Raw genomic sequence first — 22,435 nt, forward strand, 5'->3', positions numbered from 1 at the left:
GGAACTAAGGGACATAAGGTTTTTGTTTTTAATAGATAAGATACTGTAGTATCCTTGAACACTGAAGGAAAGAATGCAAGAGATAAAAAGGTCAACATGGCTAGAATGCTATGCGTATACACACACGCACACACACACACACAGAATTGAAGGTTAGGGGAATATAAACACATCTTTTCTTCACTTTTAATTGTAAAAAACTAAAGGCTAATTTCTTGATCTATACAGATAAATACAAATAATTTAGCTTTGCCAATTTCTCATTTTAAGAACTTTTGCAATTTACATGGGTATTGTTTAAGTAAGAAAATTACCTATTTAATCACACTGTCTGTCTGAAGCAGTCTGGCACTTCCAAACACAAGAGTACTAAGTAGCATATGAATCAAATATACCTGTAGTCAAAGACAGCTTAGAAACAATTAATGTTAAAAAGCTACCAACCGCAAGACAACTGTCACAGTGTTCATCAATTTCAGTAAACAACAAGATAAAAGTTCAATAAAGCAAACGATTGTCACCAGAAAAAAAACCTCCCAAGGACTAAGAACAAAGCACCAGTATACATGATTTAAAGTAAACATAAAGTACTTGATTTTAAATAAATGATACAGGACAAATAAAGAAGTATTTTACTGCTGTCTGGGAATATGCTATAGTAATATTTTGGGAAAAATACCAGTGGTATGTAATTTGCTACAGACTGCTTTCACCAAAAGTTAAAAACTGCTAAATATGTTCTAGAAACTATCTTTGTAAATAAACCCACACTACTTCAAACCACTGCTTTAGGATGAGAATGTATTTTTCAGAAGATACATTCATATGTATAACGAACAAAACGTAACATCAGAGCTCGTTCAGAGCTCAGCTCTGTGAGAAGCAACTAATGATTTTAAAATAGAGAAAGAGGCACAAGCACTGGCCCCTGTGCCCAGAATAAAGCGGTAAACTTCATAATAATCAGGTGACAGGCACTGTCAAAAACCATCCAGAGTAAAACTTGCTCAGGAAAGTTGCTATTTAAGAACAGTGGGTTTCTCTAAACAACAGCTTTAAAGATAGGTGATCTTTAAAAGCTCTGCTATGGCTGGAATCTACAAGGATGGTTTCCTAAAGGAGTTTTCTTGCACAAATAATTTTCTTGTAAAACCAAATCAAACCAAAGAAAGAACAGTAACAACAAAAAGCCTTTACGTTAAAGTCAAGACCTGTTGCAGGTAACTGCCTATGTTTTCTGTCTTCTGTTTAATCTGATTGCTAGGTTAAAGGTCGTTCCTTCCCTGCCATCCCCACTTAAGCAACTTCAGAACCCAATTTTAAGCAAGCGGTTAAGTTTAAACTCAGTTCCTTTTGTGCCATTTGTAATACATCAAGATGCTGATTATTCTATTTTTCTTTTTTAATGCTATAAGGATGTGTTTGTTACAGAGACAAACAGTAAGAAAGTATACAAAACTAAAGATAAATGACAGTTATCTTTACCTGTCACTTCAAGTTCTTTCCTTCTAGAGGTAATGACAGTGAAAAAAGAAGTTCTGGACTTTTTTCATTTGCAAACTTATTCAGGATAACATTGTTTTGGATGTTTCTATGAAGGTGATTTTTGGATGAGATTAATATTTAAATTGGTGACTTTGAGTAAAGCTATTATCCTCCATGATATGGGTGGACCTTGCCCAATCAGTTGATGGACTCAGTAGATAGAAGAATCACCCCCATAAAGAAGAAATTCTGCTAGCAAATGGCCTTTGGTTCTTTTTCTCTGGAGATTGTGACTAATACAGAATCATACAAGCTCAATTACTTTTCAATATGACATTTTTCGTTTAACGTATCATTGACATTCTTCTAGGTGGCAGACAGGCAGATTGCCTCATTACTGATTCTGAAGCACTTCCCTAGGTGATAGTTTCAGAATTCTCCCAGTGTCTTCTGAAAATGCTTCTGCTCTTCTGATACAGGCAACACTTCTTCCTGAGGACCCAGGTCCTGAAGGTGCAGCCACCATCAGATTTGACCACAAGGAACAAACATGAGGATGAAGCTAGTCTACTGAGGAGCTGAACAGGAAAGAAAAGGAGAGCTGGAGTCCGTGATGGCACAAGTCCTGAACTGCCTATCTGCAGAGTTCGGGTTACATGAGCCAAATAAAACTCTGGTTCTGCCATTATCTGATGGACTTTTAAATTTGCAACAAAACATGTTCCTTTTAAAATGGTTATGAGTATTCTATAATAGGGAATAGCATAGCACAGAAAGTCTGACTAGTTACCCTTTGAAAGACTGCTTATTACATGGCCCTCAGCCACTATCTGGGAACTTAGATTTTGGAAGGGTTCCTCCCATTCTAACTTATAGTGACTCATGAAGGTCAAACTGTACAAACATGTGGTACACACTCAACACCTATTTTCCTTCCGGGAGTCTACAATTTTGGTACATGCTAGCAGAGCGTGATTACAAGACTAGTTTCCAAAAAAACTCCAGGCATTGGATCTTTAATGCGCTTCCCTGGTAGACAATATTTCCCATATGTTGTTACAATTTGCTGCTAGGGGAATTAAGTGCATCCTGCATAACTCCTGTGGGAGAGGACCCTTGAAGCTTCTACCTTGTTTTCTCCAGACTTCACCCCATGTACCTTGCACCTGTGCTGATTTTGCTTTGCCCCCTTTCGCTGTAATAAATCACAGCTGCAATGACAACAATATGTCAAGTCCCCTAACCAAATCTTTAAAACTGGGGATGGCCTAGGGGACTCCTGACACAGTTGCATAAATGGGATTTGCTAGAATGAATCTGACTCACTGATACATGGTGAAAGTGTTGTTTGGGAAGAGGAAAGATTAAGGGTAGAATATGATGAATCTTTGGGGCCTGGGTGGTTATGGAGTCATCGATGGTATTAAGCAGTAGATGAGCTGCTGTTTGTTGTGAGAGCCACAGAATCTTAAAGTGATAGATTCAGCTCCAGAAAGCTGGCTTGTTGGATGCCCTTAACTACATTTAGTCCTGCTGGCTAAACTGGGGAAAAAAACAGTGTAGTGTAGGTGAGGCCTGTGGTTTTTGTTCTCTCCTCTAGATGGGAAGCAAAAGGTCCCCCAAATTCCCAAGGATGGGCCAAACCAAAAATGTTAAAAAGTTTGCACTGCTCTCTTTTCTATGCCGGGAGAAAAAGTTAAATCTGGTTTGGAACAGAATTTTAGATAAACCAGAACAAACAAACAAACAAACAACAACAACAACAAACCAGGGACAGGTAACAATCCACTAGTTTTTTTCAGCCTGGCTGCTGCTCCTGCTACATATTCTCCCGCCTCCTTTCCTCTACTGCATTCCAAGATCTTCCCTGGCAGCTGTAATGTTAAAACTGCAAACACTGAATTTACTGCTAGAAGGCTGAGTAAACTGCAGTGGGGTAGGGTGGGGAGGGGAAGAAAAAGTTTTAAAATGGCTTTGTATTTTGTGGCTATTGCATCTAGATGTATTGTAAAAAATAATATAAAATGTTAAACACTTGTAATTTCATAAATACCAGAGGAATAATCCTGATCGGGGAAGCTGCAAAAAAAAGAAAGGTGTTAGTGGGACACAACTTCCTTTTTACTGCCAGTGGAATTTGAACTCTTGAGTTTTGGAAACAGAACATCTGTATAACTGATGGTTTTTACTACGGAAGACGTGGAGCTCTGCTTATTGGAGCTGCTGAAGAAAGGAGACAGTAAGAAAAAAACAGGTGGTCTAGAGATGGAGATATACTTTCGGAGTTTTAAAAAGCAGATTTTAGTTTGCTAATGGGTTCTTGTGGAAGCACAGGTCCAACCCTTGGAGGTGAATTATTTTCTAGCCTGATGAGTACATTTTGGAGTGGATCAATTTAGACTGATGACAAGCCAAAAGATGGTTTAGAAAATCCTTGCTTATCACATGGACTTGCTGGCCCTGCAGTACCCCACCTCTGTTGAGGAAGAAACGCCTCTGGCTTTTTTTTGAATCCTGAATTCACAGATCTTGATTGACTGAACTTGATTCTAAGCTGCAACCTAATACTGTCTGGTAAAGGTTGCAATCTCAGTGTGAGCTGGGTTGAACTTAAGGCAGGCACAGGCTCAATGAGCAGAACTCAAGATCTACAATCTCACACTTAAGACACCTCTCTGTGGACCCCTAAGCTGTGAAAAAACCATTAATGCTTGGCTAGAAACCTTAGTCACATACAAATGGTCCTAGGAAAAGGCTTGCTCTCTGATGAGACCACCTGAAATCCAGCTGCTGTATGGCTGTATCTTTCTGAGAAAGAGACTGACAGCATTCTTGTGATTATTGCCAAAAGCTGCAAGCTGTGAGTGGGAACATCATAGGCAGTGTGACCCTCTAATCACACCTGACAGGTTGATTGGACTCCTGACCCCGTCTGGCTTTCCTGATGAGTTCAGTCTGCAACAGGGCACTGGCAACTCGACTCTGCTTCCTTCACTTTTCTCCTGCTACACACACCTCAGTGAGATCTGATCATTTAAGGGCAGTCATCCTCAGAAGGAAATGATATTTTCTTTTCTTTCCTTTCCTTTTTTGAGTTGGGGGTCTTACTCTGTTGTTGAGGTTGAAGTGCAATATGTGATTATGGCTCACTGCAGCCTCAACCTCCTGGGCTCATGCAATCCTCCTGCCATGGCCTCCTAAAGTCTTCCTAAAGGACTACAGTCATGAGCCACTGCACCCAGCTGGGATTGATCTCTTCTAGGTTATTCACTGGATAAATGATCGGGTGAAAGAAGTGGGAGGGTATGTAAACCCATTTTGAAAATTTCTAAAACTGCAGGTTTTTTTGTCCTGCCTTATTTCTGAACACGTCTTTCTGGTTAAGTTGTACAAACATGTTTTTCTGTGAAGATGTTTTGCCCCTCTTGCACACAACCCCTCCAAACAAAAGATATGGATGAGTATGAGAAAATAAAAAACATGTAAGATTTTGACTTCTGAATATAAACACCAATTTTCTAACAACTAAGGAAAATAACCCAAAAGCCCTGAACCTAGGGAGGCATGGGGAAGGGGAAGGGGATAAATCATCTTTGTTTTTCAAAATGTTTCTAGAACCTTCCACCTCTTCCTAAAGGAAAACTCTCTATGCACCTTCCAAGCCATTGAGAGTGCTTTGAATTCATACTGCTGAGCCAATGATCCTGAAAGGGCTATGAAAACAGCATGAGGTGGTCCAGCCCTGGCACCTTCCACATAGAAAACCTCCAGATGCTGTCCACACTCATGAGGTGTATGGACTGGTATCACAGACACCAAAACCATTTGGAACTGACTGGCAGTCCCTTCCAAATCAAGGATTGGGCTAAATTATTTGGGCTAGATGGAAAACTTGAAAACAAGCCTTCCATGGTGCAAGGTCACACTGTAATGCCTAACTAATGTACATTCTGTTTAAGACGCCCCAACAACTGTAAATGCTTTGCTTCCAGGTAACTGTGTGTACCCTCTGGGACTGAACTTTTTTTTTTTTTTGGAGGGGGGACAGAGCCTCACTGTGTTGCCCCGGCTGGAGTGCAGTGGCACAATCTCAGCTCACTGCAACATCTGCCTCCCAGGCTCAAGGAATTCGCATGCCACCATACCCAGCTAATTTTTTATATTCTTAGTAGAGATGGAGTTTTGCAATATTGACCAAGCTGGTCTTGAACTCTGGCCTTAAGTGATCCGCCCACCTCAGCCTCCTAAAGTGCTGGGATTACAGGCGTGAACCACTGCGCCTGGCCTGGGACTGAACTTCTTGCACTCTGACTCTCATGATACTGCCTCCGCCATGGAAAGGTTTTAGGTCAGCTTCTACTTACTAGGCCACAGTTGTGCTGTGCCTGAATTGATTTAAAAAAAAAAAATACGGAAACGTAAGACCATGTAAAAAAAATAGGTAAAATATTTTTTAAAAGAGATAAAAAGATAAAAAATGTTAATATAGGAACTTAAGATAAAAGCTTATTGTTTTTCTAAGATAGACCATTATGACAAATGGGAATTTTTTTAACTGGCTATGTCTAGGCCACCTAAAGGGCATACCTAAAATCAATACTGCAGGCTGGTCTTACTACTATCTGGGTCTTACTGGTAAGTCTGCTGTAAAGATGCCTTGGTCAATGATGTAGGGAGTAGACTGTGCAGAGAAGAGTTTACAAAACAGGTATAAACTTCTCTCTTTGAGGTCGGCTTACAAGATTGGCCCTTGGTTGGCATCTGGAAACTCAGATTTCTGGAGAGTTCCCACCATCCTAACAGATAAGAGTGACTCACCCACACTGTACAAACAACATGATTTATGTTGAACACCTGCTTTCCTTCTGCAAGTTTGGTAAATGCCAGGAAGAGATTGCCAACTTAACCAGCCCCCAATAAAACTCTATGTCTCTAATAAGCTACCTTGTCTCTAAGAAAGACAATACACGTGAAATGTTTTCTACATTTCACGTGTGTTATCCTAACTTGTTGCCGCGGGATTTAAGCACCTCCTGTATGACTCCTCTGGGAGAGGACCCTTGAAAGCTTACATCTGGTTTCCTCTACACTTCATTCCACGCTTTTCCTATGCTGATTTTGCCTTGTAGTCTTCCACTATGACAAACAATAGCTGTGAACACAACTCTATGCTCAGTCCTTTGAGTCAGCATAGATTTACTGGGAACACTTCCTACCAAATTACTAAACCTGACAGTGTGGTCTTGGGGTTCCCCAACGCAATTGGGAATAAGTATGAAATGTTCAAGAAATAGCAACAGGGCAAGTATGGCTGGAGTCACATGAGTAAAGAGGAGTGGTAGAAGAGGAAGGTGGAGAGACAGGTGGGGCCTGATGTCAGGCTTTGTAAATAGAAGAAATTTGGATTTTATTTTGAGTAGGAAGCCACATGAGGTTTCTGAGCAGGAAGGAGGCTGCCTGGCGGCTGTTAGGGAACTGATAATGGGGGAAAGAGCAAAAGGAGGGAGGCTAGATAGGAAGCTCTTACATACAGTAAACATTGATTATCCTTGTGTGGTTCAGGAACCACTTCAGAAAGGAGAAACCCACATTTATTTTTAAGAATGAATGGAAATTTGACAATGGATTTGGGCAAGGGAACGAGGAAGGCATCCTAAGCAGTCAGGAGTACCTATACAAAGGTCCAGAGGCATAAACTGTATGTTGCATTTGAGGAACAGTAAAGGGTTTTGTATTGCTAAAAAGGCTGCTTAGGGAAGGATACACCGAAGGCTCTGTGACTCATGCTAAGGAGGGCATACTTCATCTCTCAAGCAAACAGGAAGGTAATGGTGGGCTGTAAACAGGAGAGTTATGAGGTCAAATTTGAGTTTGAGAAAGATTAATATGGCAGCAACATGACTGAGAAGCTGACAAAGGGAGAAAGTTTCAAAGTAACTGTCACATAACCCAGTTCTAGTGTAGCTGGAACTGTACACAGAGATGTACATATGCAAATTATGTTATATATTATATATGCATAAGTACATAAGCCTTTTCATGCATTAAGAATATATTAAAAACAAGTCTAAATCATTACTGAAAAGTGAAAACAAACTGATATAAATTAATCTAAATGTTTATAAAGTTGTTGATACAACCAGAGAATTATTTGTGATTTTAAAACACTGTATTATTACAAATCCCTAGCAAAATCTATACTGAGGATAAGACAGACCATAAAGTAATCTTGGGCCACATTCTGTGGTCTCATGGTTAGTGTAAGGGCCACTGTTATTTTGAAACTATATATACATATTTATTATGATAAAACAATATAACATTAATGTCATTAGGTACTAAGATTTCCAGCACCAGCGAAACAAGACAACACAAAAGAAGCAAAAACCCTGATGAAGTGGAAAGGACTTGCAGCAGACCTGTAATCTGTTCTTTCTTCTCAATGGCCCAAAACAGAGTAAGCAGATACAACTCTCTAACCATGATAGAACCACCTTAGAAATATGCTAAAGAGAGACCTGCTGGCAAACACACTAAAGGTATTTACTATTGGAAGAGTCCTTACTTATTAAATGCTTCAGCAGGATGAACTTGATCTGTCTACACTGCTCATTATACAAAAACCTGGGATGTATATAGGCACGACTCTAGGAAGTATCACATATACTATGTAATTATCAGAGAAGAAACTGGTGATATCTCATGTTGGAAACAGCTTCCTTTCATGGAAGTGACACTCCATAGGCATCACTTAGAGGCCTCGAAAATTGAAATCTGGGCTGGTGCACAGTGTAACTGAGGAAAGAAAGGACCTGAGAGCAGCTCTGGCAGTCACAGATTTCTCTACACCCTACCTGTGTCTTATGATAACTTTGAAAATATTTCCCAAGCTTTATACTTGGTTAAGATCTCTTGATTCTGATAAGATCAATTTGTCAGTCTGATCCTTTGTTGTCTTGCCTGTAATATTTAAGTCATCAGTATGAAATATGTATTTCCTAACCCAATACACCAAAAAGGCCTACAAGTAAAGACAATTAAGCAATGCATATCCCTGGTGCTTATAGTATCTAACCCACTAAAAGGAATCTGGGTTCCTTGGAGAAATAGCTGACATTCATTTCTGGGTCAAGATACGTACAAAATGGGGGAGAGAGATCCAAGATGGCTGATGACTAGCAGCTCAGGATTGTAGCTCCCAGTGAAAGCGCAAAGAATGAGAGGACACCACACTTTCAGACGAATTTTTGTTGCTCACGGACCAGGAGATTCCCAGTGAAGGAGCCCCATGGGTTGCCAGAGCAACTCTTGTGGCCAGCGCGGCGGTTCTTGGTACAGAGTGAATGAACGGGACTGGGTCCCCTTTTGGTCGACGTGTGGAGCTCCCAGAAAGCAGAATCGCCTATTCAGCTGATTGAAAGGGACTCAAGAAGGAAGCCAGACTGGAGATTCCCAGGCAGAAGAGCACCATGAATCTTAATGCTGCTATTTTAGCCGGCACAGTGGATTGCTCAGATTCCGGCGCTGAGAATCAACAAGTTGGATGTCCACTCAGAGACCTAATCTGAAAGTCAGTAATTACAAAGATGACAGGTGGATAAATTTACAATGACAGGAAGAAACCAGCATAAAAAGGCTGAGAATACCCAAAATCAGAATGCCTCTCCCACTACAGGGGATCACAGTTCCTCATCAACAAGGAAACAAGGCCTGATGGAGAATGAGTGCGTTCCATTAACAGAATCAGGCTTCAGAAGGTGGATAATAAGAAACTTCTGTGAGTTAAAAGAACCTGTTTTAGCCCAATGTAAAGAAACTAAGAACCTTGAAAAAAGGTTTGATGAAATCCTAACAAGAACAGACAATCTAGAGAAGAATATAAGTGAATTAATAGAACTGAAGAATACAATAGAACTCTGTGAAGTAAGCACAGGTTTTAACAGTTGAATTGATCAAGCAGAAGAAAGGATATCAGAGGTTGAAGACTAACTTAATGAAATGAAACGAGAAGACAAGATTAGAGAAGAAAGAGTAAAAAGGAATGAGCAAAGTCTCCAAGAAATATGGGACTACAGGAGGCTGAGGCAGGAGAATTGCCTGAACCCAGGAGGCGGAGGTTGCGGTGAGCTGAGTTCACGCCATTGCACTCCAGCCTGGGTATCGAGCGAAAACTCCGTCTCAAAAAAAAAAAAAAGAAATATGGGACTATGTGAAAAGACCTAATTTACACTTGCTAGGTGTACCTGAATGTCATGAAGAGAATGAATCCAAGCTGGAAAATATTCTTCAGGATATTATTCAGGAAAACTTTCCTAAACTAGTAACACAGGACAATACTCAATTCCAGGTAATACAGAGAACACCACAAAGATATTCCTCAAGTAGAGTAACCCAAGACACATAATCGTTAGATTCACCAGGGTTGAAATAAAGGAGAAAATTCTAAGGGCAGCTAGAGAGAAAAGTCAGGTTACCCATAAAGGGAAGGCTATCAGACTCACAGCAGATCTCTCAGCAGAAACCCTACAAACTAGAAGAGAGTGGGGGTCAATATTTAATATCCTCAAAGAAAAGAATTTTCAACCCAGAATCTCATATCCAGCCAAACTAAGCTTCATAAATAAAGGAAAAATAAAATTTTTTGCGAACAAGCAAGCACTCAGAGATTTCATCACCACCAGCCTGCTTTACAAGAGCTTCTGAAAGAAGCACTATACACAGAAAGGAACAACCAGTATCAGTCATCCCAAAAACTTACCAAAATGGAAAGAGTATCTCCATAATAAAGAATCTACATCAACTAATGGGCAAAATAGCCAGCTAGCATTAAACAACAATATTAAACTTACAAATATCAATATTAGTCCTAAATTTAAATGGATTAAATGCCCCAATCAAAGACACAGGCAAACTGAATAAAAAGTCAAAACCCATCAGTATTCTGTATCCAGATCCATCTTATAAGCAAGGACACACAAAGACTCAAAACAAAGGGTTGGTGGAAGACTTATCAATCAAATGGAGAGGAAAAAAACCAAAAAACAAACAAACAAAAAAAACGGCCGGGCGCAGTGGCTCAAGCCTGTAATCCCAGCACTTTGGGAGGCCGAGGCGGGTGGATCACGAGCTCAAGAGATCGAGACCATCCTGGTCAACATGGTGAAACCCCGTCTCTACTAAATATACAAAAAATTAGCTGAGCACGGTGGTGCGTGCCTGTAATCCCAGCTACTCGGGAGGCTGAGGCAGGAGAATTGCCTGAACCCAGGAGGCAGAGGTTGCGGTGAGCCGAGATCGCGCCATTGCACTCCAGCCTGGGTAACAAGAGCGAAACTCCACCTCAAAAAAAAAAAAGATAAAGAAAAAAGAAAAAAACAGGCGTTGTAACTTTCGTCTCTGACGAAATAGACTTTAACAGTAACAAAGACTAAAAGAAACAAAGAAGGACATTAATTACATAATGGTTAAAGGATCAATGCAACAACAGGAGTCAATGATCATAAATATATATGCACCCAATATAGGAACACCCAGATACATAAGACAAGTTCTTAATGACTTATAAAGACACTTGGACTCCCGCACAATAATAGCAGGAGACTTTGACACCACATTGTTATTGATGGATCAACGAGATAGAAAATTAACAGGGACATCTGTGATTTGAACCTCGACCTGGAACAAGTAAACTCAGTGAATATTTATAGAATTCTTCACCCCAGGTCCACAGAACATACATTTTTCTCAGTATCACATTACACCTATTTTGAAAGTGACCACATAATTGGAAGTAAATCACTCTTCAGCATTCGCATAGCATTTCACAGACTTAAATGAAATATTGGTTGGCTGTTTGTTATTTTCTTCCCTTATTCCTTCCTGTCTCCGCTGTTAAGTATAATTATCGGCATAAAAGAGGTTTTTAATACCTATTTTTAGATTGCATTCCAGCCTGGGAAATAGAACAAGACTCCTGTTCTCTCTCCCCCTTTTTCTTTCTCTTTCTTTAAAAAAAAATAAAAAATAAAAATAAGATAACTTGGGCTGCTGTATGGAGAATAAGTGGGGTGCAGCTGGAAAAGTGGAGGGAGAGAGAAGCGGGAACACACATTAGCCATTAGCCCATTCTTAAAGTAGTCCAAGTAAAATTGTACAGTCACTTAAGCTAATGTAATAGAGTGGAGAGAGAGAAAAGTGAACAGATGGGAAATATATTTTGGAGGTAGGAAAAAAAAAAAAAGAAACAAATAAAATGAGTTTAGGACATTCTTGTTCTGCCTGGGGGGAAAAAAAAAGTATTGAAAGATCACCAGGATCTAGTCAAAAAGACAAAGGAATGATTACCAGTGGCCAAAAAGGGAATAATTTGAGCAATCAACAAAAAAGAATGATTGCAATAGAGTTAAACATAAATACAATCACGTGACACATCATGACTTGGTCAACAACAGACTGTGCATACCATGGTGGTCCCATAAGATTATAATGAAGCTGAAAAATTCCTATTACCTAGTGATGTCCTAGTCATTATAACATTGTAGCACAATCCATTACTCGTGTTTTCATAGTGAAACTAGTGTGAATAAACCTACTGCACTTCCAGTTGTATAAAAGTATATTACATACAATTATGTACAGTACATAATTGACAGTGATAATAAACGCCTATGTTACTGATGTACATATTTACTATACTTTTACTTTTGATCCTTATTTTAGCATGTAGTCCTACTTATTTTTTTTTAAAAAGTTAACTGTAAAACAGCATTAGGTGGGTCCTTTAGGAAGCACAGGCATTGTTATCATAGAAGATGACAGTTCCATGCCTGTTAATGCCCCTGAAGACCTTCCAGTGGGACCAGATGTGGAGGTGGAAGAGAGTGATACTGATGATCCTGACCCTGTGTAGGCATAGGCTAATGTGTATGTTTGTCTTAAGTTTTTAAAAGGATTTTAAAAATAGAAAAAAGCTTATAGAACAATATATAAAGAAAATATTGTTGTATAGCTGTATAATGTGTTTGTATTTTAAGCTGTGTTACTACAAAATAGTCAAAAAGCTAAAAAAATTTATAAATGAAAATATAAGTTTGTAAACTAAAAAAGTTACCATAAACTAAGGTTAATTTATTACTGAAAAAAGTTTTGAAGATAAATTTAGTGTAGCCTAAGTGTATACTGTTTAAAAAGTTGACAGCAGTGTACAGCAACACCCTAGGCCTTCACATTCACTCATCACTCACCACTCACTCGGACTCACCCAGAGCAACTTTCAGTCCTGCAAGTTCCATTCATGGGAAGTGCCCCACAGACAGAACCACTTTAAAATCTTTTAAACCATATTTGTATGTGCCTTTTCTATGTTTAGATAGATTTAGATATACGCATAATTATCACTGTGTTACAACTGAGTATGATATTCAGTACAGTAACAAGCTGTAGAAGTTTGCGGCCAAGCAGCAATAGGCTATACTATATAGCCGAGGTACCTAACAGGCTACACTAGCTAGGTTTATGTAAGCGCACTCTCTGTTTGCACAACGATGAAATAACTAGTGATGCATTTCTCAGAATGTATCCCCATTGTTAAGTGACACATGACTGTCCCACAGTATCCCTCGGGGACTGGGTCTAGGACCTGGCCTGGTGGTACCAAAATCCGTGGGTGTTCAAGTTGCTTAGATAAAATGATGTAGTACTTGCATATAACCTATGCAATCCTCACTTTACATCATCCCTAGACTACTTCTAATATCTAATATAATGCAAATGCTAGTAAATAGTTGTTATACTACATTGTTCAGGGAATAATGACAAGAACAAGAAGAGTGGACATGTTCAGTATAGATGCAACCATCCCTCTTTTCCAAATATTTGGTTGAATCCATTGCTACAGAGGACTGACTTTATATAAGAATCCATGAATCTGTAATGCTTGTGATATTGTGAAAAAATATTTGGTCTTCAACCTGTTTCCAGAAATATAGCTCTTAAAATCCCTGGAATCTCTTAAGTGATAAGAATGTCTTCTGTATACTCATGAGATAATTGGTGGCTGGAGGCTACTAGATGGGCTTGGGATGGGACTTGGTTGCCAGGAAAACCAACCATTAGAGGGTTGGAATTTACAGTCCTACCCCCCAACCTCAGGAGGGCAGAGGATTTAAAAGTTGAGTTAATAAATCAACCACCAACGATTTAATCAATCATGACTTCATGACAAAGCTTCCATAAAAACCCAAAATAGCTGAGTTCTGGGGGTTTCTGGAAAGCTGAGCACATGGAGATTCCTGGAGGGTGGGTGGCGTGGTCAGATCAGAGCGGGTGTGGAAGCTGCCCAGCTCTTCTCCCATACCTTGCCCTACGCCTCTCTTCCATCTGGCTTTTCTTCTCTATCCTTAGTAATATCCTTTATAATAAATGTAAATTTACATTTATATTTATTCATTTATCATATTTCCCAGAGTCCTAAGTGCTAGCAAATTAACTGAAAGCAAGAAGGGGGTTGTGAGAACCCAGATTCATAGCCAGTCTGTCAGAAGCACAGACGACCTGGGGCTTGTGACTGGCATTTCAAGTAGGGGGGACTGGCTCTTAAGAGACTGAGCCCTCAACTTGTGAGATCTAATGCTATCTCCAGGTAGACAGTGTCAAAACTGAATTAAAGTGGCAGATGTCCTGCTGGTCTCTGCTGGAAAATTCTGTGCAGAACTGATTGCTTACTTGATATGTGGAAAAATACCCCCAACATATCTGGTGTTGGAAGTGTTAACTCAGTGAGAAAGAGGAAAAAAAACAACAACAAACCTTGGTTTGGTTTTTTCCTATATCCTTACAATGCTCAAATACAAAGCAAAGCAAAACAAAACAAAACATACTCATGAGTCTCTTTTGGAGACTGCTTGGGCACCAATTTCTCATTTCCAAACATTTCAAAGGAAAGAATCTAGCTTTTCCTTGATGAGACCACATTTCAGGGTAATCAAAAGCTTGAACAGAGAGAATTATTTATAAAATAATCCCAGGATGCAGGAGGAATGGCCGAATTAGGAAGTCACCATTTTTGCATCCCCTAGTAAGTAAAAGATCCAGACAACAAACACAAATGGTTGCCAAGACCTCTAGGAAAAGATCAATGAGGAACTTTTCAATGGACACATAAAGCTGATAGCACTTGACATCACTTATTAATCTAAACATCAGTAAAAGTAGGAAAATCAGACACTAAATGTCTTTCAGTGTAATACATAGAAACTACACACCACCACCTACTAAATACTCTCAATAAAATGACAGAACCAAATCTACCCAGAGCTAAATCCCAGTTTATAGAATATAGAGCAGATAATGGAACAAGCTCAATGACATTACAAAGACATGAACAGTTAGATCCAAAACATGGGAAATTGTACAGCACAAAGGACATTGTGTATTTCTTTAGCAAGTAAAATGACACTTAAAAACTAGGGAGGGGCCGGGTGCAGTGGCTCACACTTGTAATCCCAGCACTGTGGGAGGCCAAGATGGGCAGATCACTTAAGGTCAGGAGTTCGAGACCAGTCTGGCTAACATAATGAAACCCCATCTCTCCTAAAAATACAAAAAAATTAGCCCGGTATGGTGGCACATGCCTGTTATCCCAGCTACTCTGGAGGCTGAGGCAGAGAATCTTTTGAACCTGGGAGGCGGAGGCTGCTGTGAGCCAAGATCATGCCATTGTACTCCAGACTAGGCTACAGTGCAAGACTCTGTCTCAAAAAAAAAAAACGGGCGGGGGGAGGGAGAACAGCAAGAGATTAAGAGAAACCTAGATCTTAGCTTGGAAACTAATTCAAACAAATAAATTGTAAAAAGACACTTGAAGCAACTAGAAAAATTAAACAGTCTGGGTATTAGGTAACAAAGGAGTAATGACTACTTCTGTGATTTTGCTGAAAAGAAAAGTCTTATGAGAGAGAGAGAAAGAGAGAGAGGTAAAAGCACATGTGGAATCTGCCTTAAAATATTCTAGGAAAGAGAAAAAGGGCAATTGTGTGTAGGGTAGCAAAGATGAAACAAGACCAGCAGAATGTTGATGTCTATTGAAGCTGAGTGAGGGGTGGTAAGGGGGGGGTCATTTTACCCTCTACTTTTGTGCATGTTTAAAAATTCCTTATGCTTGGTGATGTCTCATGCTTGTAATCCTGGCACTTTGGGAGGCCAAGGTGGGAGATCGCTTGAGTTTGCAGTGAGCAATGATCGTGCCATTGCACTCCCGCCTGGGTGACAGAGTGAGAACATGCCTCTAAAAATATAAAAACTAAGAAAAATAAAAATAAAAAAATAAAATCCCTAATTAAAAAATGAAGAATAAATTAAATTATTTAGTAAAAATTTTTAAATGGTAACACACACCTGGCTGAGGTACAGAAAAAGAGGTATTTTCAAATGAAGTAAGCAGAATTACTTTTCTGAAGAACAATTTAACCATGTGTATCAAATGTCTTTTAAACTTTTATATCCAATTTGGCAAATTTAAGAATTCTAAGGAAATTTTCACAGATATACACGAAAATACATCTAAAATGATCTCCCGGCAAAACATAAATGTTTTGGTTTTATGGTATTGTATATTTACATATCAATTTTTTTATAGCCATCAACTATCAAATTGGAAAACCATGCTAAATGACATGGGAAAATGTTTATGGTAAACTGTTAAATGCAAAATGCGGGCTGCAAAATAGCATACGCATTTTGACCCAATTTACTTTTCTTAAAACTATTCGTACACCTAAAAGATCCTGAGAGAATATTTCCCATGGTGTGAGTAGCTTTTTTTTCTAGTTTATGGGATTCAGGTACTTTTAATTTTTAAAAAATAAGGCCAGGCGCGGTGGCTCATGCCTGTAATCCCAGCATTTTGGGAGGCTGAGGCGGGTGTATCACCAGGTCAAGAGATCGAGACCATCCTGGTCAACATGGTGAAACCCTGTCTCTACTAAAAATACAAAAAATTAGCTGGGCATGGTGGTGCGTGCCTGTAATCCCAGCTACTCAGAAGGCTGAGGCAGGAGAATTGCCTGAACCCAGGAGGCAGAGATTGCGGTGAGCCAAGATGGTGCCATTGCACTCCAGCCTGGGTAACAAGAGTGAAACTCAGTCTCAAAAAAAAAAAAAAAAAAATAGTTTTTCTATTTATGAGAATGGTATATTTATAGTAAAAAAAAAAAATTCCATTTTTTACAAAGTTCAAATTTGGATCAGTTCCTTAGAGTGGCTAGTAATGGAATAATAAACAGATAAGGCAGTGATCATTGAAATAATAAACTAAAGGACAGACGGGTAGCAGGACATGGTAGAATCGATCCATTAATAATTAATTTCTAAAAGGACTGATATTTAGAAGACTACTGTGAAAAAGATCAAGTTTTAAATTGAAAAGTAGAGGCTTCAAGATGGCAAATGTTAGAATAGGACTGAAGTACACATACGCCTCAACTTCAGAGGGACAGACACCTCAATCAAACCACCTAAGATGATCAACAAGGTTCTTGTAGTAATAATCCTACCACAATCCTGAAAATAACCACAGTGGCATGTTAGACAATTCTTCTTGAGTTTCTGTTTTGTATACTATCCTGACAGATTATTTTTTAAATTTCTGAGTGAGAAATACATTTACATACTGGAGTCCAAAAAGATGTATTAGGATATTAATAAAAAGGTAAATGCAATCTCATCTATGGAATTTAGCTTATGTAACTTTGGTATATTAAAAATCTAGAAATTCCCACAAAACTACACTCTATATATTATTTGTGGGTAATAATCAGTGAAGCCAGTCTTCTTCGCCCTCTTTATTCATTAGCCTAAAAATTTCAGTTGTCTCCTAAATAAATCAAAAAGCAAGAAAAATATCCAGACTACCTGGTTTCCGTACTTTCTTTGGCTCTTCATAGTCCCTGTTTTCTGGATTTGGAGACTCTAGAAAGCTGTTATCTTCCGTGACACTTTCCCCCTCCTGGCTCTTGAGGCTATCTTCCTCTTCTTGAATAGAAGATTCTAATTCGGATTCTTCTGAATCAAGAAATATTTGACCAGCAACTACTCTGCCTGCAGTAGTATGGTCCTTTACTGACTCATCTGATGTCAAAGTAGTCTGAAAATATAAAGCATTTTTTAGTTATCAACAATGCCAAGACTTTCCCCAGTCCTATTTGACCATTATTTTTACTAATCCAGATATCACATCTCCTTCATTCTCTGAAGTGCCACACTCACTCATCTCTAAAGGCTTGGGCATGTATCCATCACGTGCCTTTATCACCTGCCTAACTTGCAGTCTTTTTGAGTTTCAACTTAGATGTTATTTCCCCTGGAAGCCTTCCTTAATTGCCAAATTCTGGGTTAGCTTCTCCTCCACAGGCCCCTAACACACCTTATACTTCTACTTCCTGCTTTTATCTACATTCCCTCAAATCTAAAGATCAGAGCTCTTAACTGATTGTTGGGTTGGGCTTGGTTAGCACTCAGATGGGAGAGCTCAACCAGTAAGTGCATTAACTCATTGGATTTATTTTCGAAAACTGCTAAGTGGAAACAAATGACACAGGTTAAATCTTTGAACTTAGACACACTCACACACACCACATTCAAGTTGAAATGATATTTACTATTCCCTCTTGTAGGTCAGTGATTATTTTCTTCCTCCAAATAAACTAGAACTATTACTATTTGTTTTTTTCTGTCCTTTTTAATTTAGTTCTATTACTCAAAAGTTGTAGATGTCATATCATTTCTAAAATACATAATTCATGCTTTTAAACTGGGCAGAAAATACCGGCCAACACGCATTTTGGTACATACCTTGGAATCTAAGGATTCATCCTGGCTGCCTTCTTCATCTACAAAGAAATTTTAAGACAATTTAGTAATCTTTCTTGTTGGGAAATTACAGTTACTATTAAAAGAAAACATCTGAAAAGTACTGCAAATAATAATCAAACACTGGATATACAAACCTAGGATTATTTTAAAGTTAGCTATATTCAGCAATTGTTCAGAAAAGAACAAGTGAAAGGAAAAAAAATGGGTTAGGGGTTTAGTTTCTTTCTCCTGGGAAGACATTAGCTTCATCTGCTACAAAGGCAGGAGGACCAACACCCTTCACCAACAAAAACAGGTATTTTTTTCACATTCCATCCAATTCTTATGAGTCTATTTAGTCTATTTCTTAGAATGAGTTACTAAGTTCATTAAAATAAATCTCTAATTTCATACTCCGGGCTTCCACCTATTCTGTTTCTCTGCTCACGATCTTGAGTTAGAGCAGCCCATTTTAGTGCTAAATAGCATTTTTATTGTTTACTACTAGTAGTAAGGATGGAAACTAAGAATTATTGTTTGATAGCAGAGTTGCAAAACAAATATATTTAGGATTTGTGTTCTACTTTTCTAAGAGATAAGCAGATGCAGGTAAAGAGCACCATGATCCTACCACGTATTTACTCAATTGAGAGCTATATATTAAGAAATCAATAGCTTTTATTAAACAATGAAAAACAGCCGCTGGTTACACCTTTCTTACAAATTCACACAGCCTGCTTTGGTGTTGTCTGATTACATTAATTTTGCTTCTGTTACTCTTTCCATGTTTTCTGACTATTACTTCTATTCTGGCTGCGTGTTACTCTTCTTCCTGCACTTACATAAACACATGCAGCAACTCCATGTTCAGAGGCAAATGCTTGATTTTTGTATTCCTTGCCACTTTAAAACAGCAAATCTGTCAGATCATCTTTAAGTTTCCTTCTTGCTCTTCAAATTACCTGATTTTATTCAGGAGTGAGTTTCAGTATTACCTGCGCCGTGAGCTGTCTGAGCTATTAACCAGTAGACAAAAATGCTGTAAGACCATGTGATTTTTACTAGAAAATTTGGTATTATAGTTGTCATTTATACTTTACTTCCTATGGCTATATCGTAAATATTATTTGTAATTTATAACTCTCTAAAATACAACAAAAACATATGTTGGAGTTTATTATCAAGGAGTTTATTATCAAAGTACTGAGCTAATGCTAAGAAGTATAACCAACTCAATTATGCACAAAATACACAACACTATCTCACAATATTTCTTTTGAATATTTGAGAAAACTAGTCCACTAGTGAGGTTCTGCCATATATGAAAATGCTTACAAGTCAAAGGAAATTTAAATTACAGCTACTATTCATATTCACCCAGTTTCAGATTACCTTCAAAGTATGTATTCTGGCAGGTGGAGAGAAAGGTATGGCACATATTAGTCCCATAGTGCCCATAACATTAGGCAATGATGTCAATTAACAATTGTCCTTCATGCTAACTTATTCGCAAGTATTACTCAAAGCCCAATTTCTAACATGTGGTTCAAATTCCATTCTCAGCAAATCTTTGGATAAAAAAAAAAATCTCTATATCAAAGTTGTAAGTACATGCGATTAATCACAAACTTGAACTAGTTAATATATCAAGAACAGACATTAAATACTGAAACTTCAGATTAGTTGGAACTCTAAATCACTAAATTGCTAAATATAGTACTGCATCATAACAGGTTACATAGGTAGCTAAGATGTGAATCATACAGACACTCCTGTAAATACTTTAAAGACATGTACATTTCACACAGTACAAGCTGTTAGGAATTAGAGTAGCAAAATGTGTTTTGGAACCCCAAGAAAGATGATTTGTGACATCAGGGTTATTTCATGTGAATTGCATCATGCTTCTCTTTCTCTCCCTCTCTCTTCACAACTAGGACTATATATTAATATTACCGGTAAAGAAGATAATTCTTTCTGTTACTAAACTGAGAAAGGCTACTCCAGATGGTAGTCTCAAAGCATAAGCTATTTTCTTTTTCAAGCTGATACACATACTCACACAACACTTTTTAAAGAGTTGTTTATAACCTAGGAACTTCTGATATGCAGTATTCAGGAAAGGATTAAAGAGACTGAAGTTATGAATAAATATAAAGTAAATAGTAATGCTTTCATCTGAACACAGGAATCAAGCAACAAGAAAAAATGCAAAAGGATCAAGTTAGGCATTTCTTGCTCATTAGCATCACATCCAAAATGTAATGGTTCATATTACTTCATTAATTGTATATCTTCCTTTGAAAAAGACCAGTTTTTATTTTTATTTTATTGGCTAACAAAACTGCAAGGTACCAGAGATATGCTTTAGGAGAAAAGTAATCACTACAAAATCATTTTTCCACTCATCATGTAAATTAAACAGACTGATACCTTCAAACACAGGAAGTCTAAAGAGTTAGGTGAAGAGAGACCAGATAGCCTGTTTTCTGCTTTGACTCTGAATCAGTACAGATCCTAGGATATTCCTAATTCTAAATTTCTTCAATTCCGAGGCCTGGAGAGCTAGGTCTGGAATCTGGCTTCATCACGATAATTCTCACACATGGTTCAATAACAAAAGCTTGCTCAGCCTCTGTTTCTCAATCTGTCAAAAGGGGACAGGTAATACCTCTGCCTCGTTGACTCACAATAATGTTTTAAGGAACAACTAAAACAGTGAAATCAAACATCCTGTGCTATCTGAAAACTACTCTCTGAATTTATAATTATTACCTGAAATACCTGGTAGTGGACCTAACTAAAATGACTAATATTGCTTGGCACAAAGGAAAAAAGGTGAAGCCATTTGCCTCTTCCTGCCAAAAATAAGAAAACATGCATTTGTGAGAAAAATGATAGCCTTTTCACCAATATCCTGAGAAAATGAAATTTCTTTTTAGTCTCCTCCTTTAAATGTATTCATAGGAAAAAGAAAATGTGCCTACTATTAGTCACAAGTTGTGAAAAGTCTATCACTGGGCGATTTCCTTTCTGTATACTTAAATAAACCTAAATGGGATAGCCTACTACCGGGGCTATATGGTGTAGCCTGCTGTTCCTAAGCTACAAATCTGTACAGCAGGTGGACTATACGGGATACTGTAGGCAACTGTAACATAATGGTACATATTTGTATACATAAACATAGCTAACCATAGAAAAGGTACAGTAAAAATATGGTATAAAAGATTAAAAAATGGTATACCTGTCTAGGGCACTTACCATAAACGGAACTTACAGGATTAAGAGTTGCTGAGGGTGAGTGTGAGTGAATGTGAATCCTAGGATGTTACTATACATTACTGTAGACTATAAACACTGTACACTTAAATGACACTACATTTATTTTTAAAAAAAGTAATTGTGCTATGATGTTACAATGGCTACAATGTCACTAGCTGACAGGAATTTTTCACCTCCATTATATTCTTACAGGGCCACTATCTTACATCGGGTCCACTGTTGACCAAAATGTTATTATGTAGCATACGACTATATCATATTTCTACATGCCTCTAAAACACAGTATTAGATAACGGCTACCAGCAGTGATAGAATCAAGATTCTCTGTTGGGTGAGAATACTTTACCTGGATAGATGCGACCTGCCCTGGGTAACCACTAACATTCCAACACAAAATTATCACCAAAAACTTGATTTTTATACTGGAGTAAAACTTTAAATCTAAACTTTGAGGCTGAAATCCTGTGTAAATAAAACACTTTAGTGAATGAAAATGACAACTGAAAAACCATTGCTTAATTTATACAACTTTATTTTACACAGGTTTTTTTTTTTTTTCTTTTGAGACAGGGTCTCATTCTATTGCACAGGCTGGAGTACAGTGGCATAATCACAGCTCAGTGCAGCCTCAACCTCCTGGGGCTCACTCCATCCTCCTACCTCAGCCTCCCAAGTAGTTGGAACTATAGGTATGTGCCACTACACCTGGAGTTACGTAGATATGGGGTTTTGCCATGTTGCCCAGGTTGGTTTTGAACTCCTGAGCTCAACTGATCCTTCCACTTCGGCTTCCCAAAGTGCTGGGATTACAGGCATA

At 38.3% G+C, this 22,435-nt stretch overlaps 1 protein-coding gene across 2 annotated transcripts in view; it reads right to left on the reverse strand.

Annotated features, from left to right (window-relative positions):
- SEL1L (SEL1L adaptor subunit of SYVN1 ubiquitin ligase) overlaps positions 1-22,435 on the reverse strand; it is a 61,912-nt gene that overhangs the window by 37,439 nt on the left and 2,038 nt on the right. For both annotated transcript variants that reach the window (XM_009006412.5, XM_002754169.6), the window contains exons 2-3: positions 18,334-18,371; positions 17,395-17,626 (exon numbers count right to left, since the gene is read on the reverse strand). In XM_009006412.5, coding sequence (XP_009004660.1) covers positions 17,395-17,626; positions 18,334-18,371 — 270 coding nt within the window. The remainder of the gene's footprint in view (positions 1-17,394; positions 17,627-18,333; positions 18,372-22,435) is intronic.

This window comes from Callithrix jacchus, chromosome 8 (assembly GCF_049354715.1).
Source record: "Callithrix jacchus isolate 240 chromosome 8, calJac240_pri, whole genome shotgun sequence".
NCBI lineage: Eukaryota > Metazoa > Chordata > Mammalia > Primates > Cebidae > Callithrix > Callithrix jacchus.